The sequence below is a fragment of the Lepus europaeus genome, chromosome 10 (assembly GCF_033115175.1).
Source record: "Lepus europaeus isolate LE1 chromosome 10, mLepTim1.pri, whole genome shotgun sequence".
Taxonomy (NCBI): Eukaryota; Metazoa; Chordata; class Mammalia; order Lagomorpha; family Leporidae; genus Lepus; species Lepus europaeus.
Window position 1 is genome coordinate 16,560,910 of NC_084836.1, and position 8,012 is coordinate 16,568,921.

The 8,012-nt window shown below is 54.4% G+C and overlaps 1 protein-coding gene across 2 annotated transcripts in view; it reads right to left on the reverse strand.

Annotated features, from left to right (window-relative positions):
* CHST11 (carbohydrate sulfotransferase 11) overlaps positions 1-6,706 on the reverse strand; it is a 239,359-nt gene extending 232,653 nt beyond the window's left edge. The window contains exon 1 of one of the 2 annotated variants that reach the window (XM_062201988.1): positions 6,368-6,706. In XM_062201988.1, coding sequence (XP_062057972.1) covers positions 6,368-6,470 — 103 coding nt within the window. In that variant the 5' untranslated portion in view covers positions 6,471-6,706. Of the gene's footprint in view, positions 1-6,352 lie in introns of both variants that reach the window. The other variant, XM_062201987.1, reaches the window with a different exon arrangement.
* Positions 6,707-8,012: the final 1,306 nt, after the last annotated feature.

An 8,012-nucleotide genomic window follows, 5' to 3' on the forward strand; every position in this document is an offset into this window, starting at 1 on the left:
CAACTGTCACAGGCATTTGAGGAGCAAACCAGCAGAAAAGATCACTCTCTCTGCTTTTAAAACAAATTAAATAAATAATTCTTTGGAATCTGTCTACCCCACCAGAACGTAAGTTCCATGAAGGCAGGGACAACCGTTTTGTATCCGCAGTACCTAGGACAGTACCTGGCACAGAGCAGGAAGAATCAGGGGACAGCGCGAGAGGAAACACCTGTGCTGGTGAGCTGGCATCAACCTGCAGGTTCCAGGACAGTGCAGCCGCCAGCTCGCACTGATCAATGCCATCGCAGGAAACACCGCCTCCCCCAGTATCGGTCATAAAGGCAGAAATGAAAAACTCTTAAAAATGAGTCGGCAGGGGCCAGTGGTGTGGCGCAGTGGGTTGACCCACTGCCTGTGATGCCGGCATCCTATATGGGTACCAATTTGCATTTAGCTGCTCCGTTTCCCATCCACCTCCCTGCTAATAATGTGCCTGGAAAAGCAGCGGAAGATGGCCCCAGTCTCAGGTTCCTGCACCCACGTGGGAGACCCGGATGGAGTTCCAGGCTCCCGGCTTCAGCCTGGCCCAACCCTGGCTGCTGTGGGCATTTGGAGAGTGAACCCCGACATGGGGGGAGGGCTGCCCTTTCCTGGGCTTGCAAGGGGAAAGGGAGGTTCCTGTGCTCCTCAGCTTTCCTGTTTTTCAATGGCTGTACTATAAATCCAGTCATAAGCAACAGAAGTTCTCATCCAAATACAAACAGCAGCAGCCTCTACTGGGGGGTGGGCCCCCTCCCCCAGCCCTCACCAAGGGAAACCCCCCAACCACCCATCCTACTTCAGAGGGCAATGAAATAAAGACCCCTGTTGGAGCTGACAGTGGCATCAAGGATCAAAGCAAACAGCCCAGGGGAATCTCTCACAGCTGCAGCCTAGCCAAGTGCCCCATTCCCCCAGTCGGGCACAAGGGCTGAAATCGCCAGGGGAGGCCCCTCTGAGAATGCCTCCTCCATAGTTATTTAATGCTGTCCTCGGGATTCCTAGGGGGCCTCCTATTTGAGATGCTCCTATCATCTACTCAAAGGAAGTTGCAGATAGACTACCTAAGGACAGCCCCTACAAATTGGTCTGACTGCAAACACACTCTGCGTAGCAGCAAAAAGATTCTTTTTTGTTCAATTAAATTTGTGCAACAACCAGAAGAATGACACCAGACTGCCAACCTGCAAAGCCAGTAGGATAGGGTAGCATGGAGACAAACGCAGGTCCATCAATTTAAAAGGCTGTAGGTAAACTTAATAAGCAGTCACCATAATGATGCATCTGACTAAAATACTTCAAAAAGCCCATGGATAAATGAAATTTAAAATTTTACTTTGGTACCAAAAAAAAAAAAATCTGAAAACTATGCATTTGAGAGGCCTTCAAAAGGTTCTAGAAAATTCATATGAGAAAACTAAAAACTTTGCAACAAAATAAACATCTTTTAATCCTATCTTCCATGAACTTTTTAAAGCACCCTATTATAATATTGAACATGGTACAAGACGCATGATGTGATAGAGACCATTGTGTTTAGTGAAATAAGCCAGACCCAAAAAGCCAAGTATAACCATGTTTTCTCTGATTGGTTGTATGTAATATAGAGTACAAAAGCAAACAATGTGCATTGAGCTACACTAACGTCTTATGATCTGATTGTTGTCCATAATGCTTGTCTACGACCCTGCAGGACAGTGGTCTAGGGAAGCCGGAGCCTGTGATTAGCAAGCAAATCGGAGGCATGTCATTATCAAAAAATTCAAAGGGAAGACAGCGAGAAGGAGGGAGGGAAGAAAAGTATTGCTGTATTTTTGGCATCTTATCTATGAAAGTGATGAAATCTGTTCTCTACATATTAATAAATAAAAAAGTAACAATCAAAAAATTTTAAATGAAACTTAAAAATAAATCCTATAATATATAAGGGGAAAGTGCCAGTTTGCTTTAGAGGGTGGAATAATGGATAACTGTTTCTCTTCTATATATCCCAAACTATCTAAAAGAAGCACATATTGAGTTTATAATTAAATTAAAATTATAATACAAAACACATTTCATGTTCACTCTGATAAGAGGAAACTGCAAGATGGTAACTCAAGGAGTCTTAAAAGAAAGAGTGTAGGGGCGGCGCTATGGCATAGCATGTTAAAGCCACAGCTGGCATCCCATATGGGTGCTGGCTCGATTCCTGGCTGCTCCACTTCCAATCCAGCTCCCTGCTAATGCACCTGGAAAAGCTGCAGAGGATGGCCCAGGTACTTGGACCCCTGCACCCACATGGGAGACCCAGAGAACGCTCCTGGCTCCTGGCTTTGGATCAGCTCAGCTCTGGCAGCTGCTGCCATTGGGGAAGTGAACCAGCAGATGGAAGACCTTTGTCTGTCTAACTCTATCTCTCAAATAAATAAATAAAATCTTAAGAAAAAAAAAAAAGGCCCCACTTGGATGCCCACATCCTCTACAGGAGTGCCTAGTTCCAAGTGCCAGGTCCCACCAGGATTCCAACTTCTTGCTACCTGGGAGGCCAAGTATTTGGTTCCTGGCTCCCATGTGGAAGACCTAGACTGAGTTCCTAGCTCCTGGCTCCTAGCCCAGCCCTGGCTGTTGTGGGCATTTGGGGAGTGAATCAGCAGATGGGAGACCTCCATCTTTCCCGTGTCTCACTTTCAAATAAGTTTTTAAAAATTGTAAGAAAAAAAAAAAAAACGAAAGGGCACGCATCCCTTTAAAAAAGAGAGAGGAGAAGAGGCTTTCTCCTCTGCCAGCTTCTCTTTTACAAATGGTAGCTTTCAAACAAAAACCACAGTGGCAGGGAGTGACCCCGAAGCAAGGTGCAGGGGAGCTGCGTTCACACACTCAGCCAAAGGTAGCCTGCGGGCCTCTGGGCTCTGCCTGGCCCCGCACGGCTCCAGCGCAGCCCGGGCAGGCGACGAGCCCTTTTACTGTATGGGGAGGTTGCATTCACCGGAGGACTCGGCCACAGGTGTGCAGTTCCATTCTCACTCATCAGAAGTTCTCGCCCAAAGGCGCTGTCTGTCCTGGGGATGGATGGATGTCTCCAGCTCACTGGCTAAGGCAGCCAAAGCGTCCCTGTGTTCAGGACGCCGAGCAGTGACTCGGGTGCCTGCCACCCCCAGGGCCATGATGAAAGCTCCTATCTGGTGCCTGACAAGCCGCCATGTCTCGGGGGAACTAAGAGTCTGGGAGGGCAGGGAGGGGAGCCCACAGAGCCAGAGTTATCCCCCAGGCATTCCAGGCAAGGCTTGAAGACCAGAAAGGGTTGCCTGGAGTCTGATCATCTTATGTTTTTTTCACCCAGCAAACAATCTATGGAGGACCTACTATGTGTCAGATACTGTGCAACTGAGTATGGAGCCTGTTCTAAGGAACACTCTTAACCCAAGGTCAGACTTCAAACAGAAACGGTCTTACTGACAAGGTCCACTTTGCTGAGCCCTCCTGCAACTGACGACCAATTACTCAAGTCGACAAATTACTCAAGCTCTTGAATTACAAACACGGACAAAGACAAGGGCCCCCAGATCATGGGAGAGCCAGCCAGCCCCCTGCCAGCTGTCTCCTTTCCGTCTCTTCCTCCCTTGCTCACGCCCTCCAGCCGCCTATGAAGCCAGGAATCCATTTATTTTGCAATACTACTTTTTCTAGTTCATTTATAGGTATCTGGAACTCCCGCCAGAGGGCTCCGAATTTTTAGTAACACAATCTGTGCCATGCTGTGGTCCCTTCTGCCTCTCCCAGGGTGACCTGGAGAGACTGAAACTACAGAGCCAGACTAAAGGATCAGCTGTCCTTACCCCACAAGGCTTTCTGAGCAGCAAAGGTGGTATAACTTTTAAAATCCCAAGTAGGAAGAAAAAGATTTAGTATCAGCCAAAGTCAGCAGTATACTTCAATGAAATGGACAACAATAAAAAAATATTTAATATGGGTGCCAGAACATATTTTATACCCTGTCTAATTATAAATTGCTGACATAAAAGTTGTGGAATTACATAAAATTTGAAATACAGAGGAGTGTTCCATCTATCTCCAGTTTTACAGTCAAGAAAATGATTTGAAAGCAGTATTTGCTATAGATTGGAAACTACGTATCGAGAGGGCATCTCCTCAGAGAGGTGAAAAATAAGCAGGTGGGATTCTGAGGGGGATGCAGGACCAGCAGGGAAGCTAAGGCAGGGCAAGACCAAGGGCGCAGGACCCCGATCAGCACACGGTGGACGAGGTTCTGTCCCCGGCCGGGAAAGAGCTACAGTCGCTTTCAAGCACTTCATCGTCTGAAGAGAGCTGGGAATTCCAGCAAAGTGCCAATTACGGGTTCAAAGTTGTCTCCTAGTTGCTTCCGTTTGAAAGCTGCTTCCTAACTGGTGCACAGGACCCAAGGAAATGCTCAATGGCAACGAGCGGGCACAGAGGAGCAGTCCTGGGTTCCGGGCATTCCTGCAGCACCCCAGGGAAGCTCTAATGGGCCTACACACATCTCCAGCGTCCAGACCCCAGCACGCAGCCCTTTCTTAGCAAACTGTTGGAACTCCCACGTATGTGCACAGCACCTAGTCCCCTAGGCCTCTGGGGGTGAGTCTGGCCTGGTCTGGGTTGGCCCCAGGGCCTGGCTCTCCCAGATGGCCCGTCTGTCTGGCCCTGCCCACTGCAGCCACCGCCTGGCTGCCCAGAACGTCAGCCAGCTCCATTTTTAAATTCCCTTGGAAGAAGTTTTCACAACCACAGGTTTGGGTGAGGAGACAGACACCCGCTGGAGTTCGCTGACATTCAACTAAAAATAAACACCCAGCTGCAAACAAAAGCCATCTTTTGTAGAGGGCTGGCTCGGATGTCCTGGGGTTACACGTTGCTGGCAGACCCTACCCTTGGCAGTGCCCGGGGCCTGAACGACTGCTCGGGGGGGAGGGGGGGGGCACTGGGCACAGGGGCCATGTGTGGCCACTGTCAAGGAATCCCGCCGAGACTGGGCCTCCGCCCTGCACCCGGCTGCAGGCTGGGTGCAAAAGCGTTAGGCGTTAGCGACAGGAGCAGGCGGAACGCAAGGCGAACACCACCAACCCTGTTTTCCTGGAAGGAAACGTTTCCACCGCCCTCCTCCTTGCCATTAGAAAAGCAAATTTTCGCCGTGACTATGCTGAGAAAGGCAACTCGGAGGCGTAAAAAATGGATTTGGGAGCCAACGTGGCCCAGCGGGGGGCTGCAGAAGAGCAAGAAACGCGGAGGGGGCGGGCCCAGGCTTGCCGAGAGCCGCGCCACCCGGAGGGGAAGCCTCTACCTGTTGGGCTTGCGAACCCCCAGCCGCAGCGCTCGAGGGCGCCCCTCTCTCCCAGGGTCCCAAACTTTCCAATGCGCCCCTAGGGGGGGGGACGCCGCGAGCTTCATCTCTCTCCCAGGCTGGTTGTCAGCTGGAGACCTTTGCCTAAGCCACGCGGGGCTGGGCGAAGGGGTTGATTCCCACGGCCCAGGGATCCTGGGGTATGGAGAATGTGGGAGTGTATGTGTTGGGGGGTGGGAGGGTGAAACCTGCAACCTAATGGTTAACCCAGGGTCTGGCCAAAGTTTCCTCCAAACTGCCGTGCCCAAGGCGGGACCCGGGAGTTCTGTGTCCCCAGCCCAGGGTCCCAGGGATGAACCGGGATGGGTGTAGATCCGGCCCCAGGGTCCCAGCCCCAAGGTCACTGCAGGGCTGGACCCGGGGGTGTTCTGCAAACGGCCAGCAGAGGGGCAGCGCCTCCCTCCCCACACCTGCTCAGACACGTGGGAGCCTCGCCCTGGGCTCCCCAGCCTGCCTGGGGATTCCCAACCGCCCGGTGGGTGGGCACCGTTCACCCCTGGCCCCCCATCAGGGAGAAGGTGGCGCGCCCCAGTGCAGAGCTGCCGGCTCCAGGCTCCCCTTTCATCCTCAGACCACGGCAGGCGTGGGGAGGGGGTTTCCTCGACTCTGAACCAAGCCCTCCAATCTCCCCTCCAGCTTCCCCGACCTCTACCTTTCTCCCTGATACCACGCAGACAGGGACACAAAGAAAAAAAAATGGAAAAACAAAAAACGAAAAAGAAGAAAAAGAAAACAAGCGCTGTCCCTCCCGGCCCCATCCTCCAACCTGGAGCCGGCAGAGGGGGGCGCGCACCTTCCCTCCTCCTCCCCATGCAGACCCCGGAGGCCCGGGCAGAACGGGGGACGAGAAGCTCCAAAGAGGCCAAGAGGGAAGAGGTAAGGTTGGAAGAGGCAGAAACCAGGCGGAGCGAGCGAGCGAGCGAGGGAGAGGGAGGGAAATATCCAACAAAACCACGCTAACGCGCCCCCTACCTGGGTGCAACATACTTTGGAAATAGAAGATGACCAGGATAAAGGATCCCAAGCAAGTGGCCAGCACCATCCGGCAAATTCTGTTCATCCTCATCACTTCCAGCAGCGCCGGCTTCATGGCTTTGTCCTGGCTGCGGGCACCGGGGTGTCCCGGAGGCGCGCCCGGGGCGCAGGAGCAGAGACCCCGCCGCCGCCGCACGGACCAAGCCCGAGAGGCGCAGGGCAGGGCTGGGCACGGCTCAGCGGGGAGACTCGGCCGGGCTGGTTACGCTTCCTGGAGGCTCTCTCGGAGCCCCCAGCCCGGGGCAGGGGTGTGGAAGGCGCCCAGAGTTGGTCGGGAAGTGCCGAGATGCGTGTGCACTGCCGGCAGCGCACCTCCGCCTCTCCTCCTCCTCCTCCTCCTCGGCTCCCCTGCCTCGTCGCGGGCCAGGCGGCCGGGGTTCGAGCGGTGATGGTGGTGGTGCCGCCGCCGCCGCCGCTGCCGCTGCCGCGCCGGCCGCTGTGGCTTTCGGACGGGCCCGGCTCCCTGCTCTCCAAGGGCTACTTCATTGCGCTCCAAGGAGCTATATATTCCGGGGCTGGATTTTACCAAACGCAACTCGCAGCCCCCGGCGCGGGGAGGGCGCCTGCGGAGAGCGGGGCGGAGGCAGCGAGCCGAGCGCCGGGGCGGAGCGCCGCGCTCCCCCCGCCCCTGCCCGGGATATGGTCGCGTCCAGCTGTTTCCCGGGGAGTGCGGAGCGCGCAGCGATGCTCCCGCAGGGTCCCAAAAGCCCTCAGTACCCGGGCCGGCCGGGCTGCGTGGCCGTCTGCAGGGACTGTCAGCGTTTCCATGACAAAACCGGAGGGGGAAAAAAATACGAATAAAATCACCGCGGTGCTGCCACCCAGCCCGGTTTGGTTTGCGGAGGAACGTGGCGGGAAGTGGGCTGGCGGGGGGAGCGGGCTGGGGCGCTTTGGGGGCGCACGAGGGTGGAACACCCCCTGGGCAACCGAGCCGAGAAGTTGCAGCGAAGCCCCAGGGAGCCAGCGCACAGGACCGGGCAGTTTCGGTTTTCTTTCCAACCACGGCCGGCCCCAAGCGCGGTTTGGGGAAGGGGTTCCAGGGGGCTGCCAGAGGTGAAGGTTAGAGAAGCGGCGTGGCCTCCCCGGGGTCTGCCTGCGGCTGAGCTGTCCCACGTGTACGCACGCTCAGGGCACAGGGAGCCATTGACACCCACCTCACCCCCCACCGCGCAAAGCCAAAGGGCTTGGTGGATTTTAAAAGCCCTGTGCCCCCAAAAGGTAGAGCTCTCTCCAAATTATCCAGCGTGCCCCAGAGCCTCAGCCTGATGGGTGTGAGAACGCGTTCCTGGGACGCCACCGCCATCCAAAGGCAACAAACGGCTGGAAAAACCCAGCTAGCCTCAGCGTCGCCGTCGCCTTCCTGTGCTGTGTAAAGTCGCTGACGGCGTCCAGGTCCGGGCGTTTAGGTTGCTTAGCGATCAATAAAGTGGACGCAGGCATCCTGCATCCCAGGAAAAATGTTACTGTAAACACTGGCTAACTTCTGTGCCTTGTTATCAAGTCGTGGTGACAGGACTGTTAATTAACAACAAAATAACATCTCTCCGTGCTGCTCACAAAATAGCCATTTGATAAATGCTTATTGACGCGCAGTGTA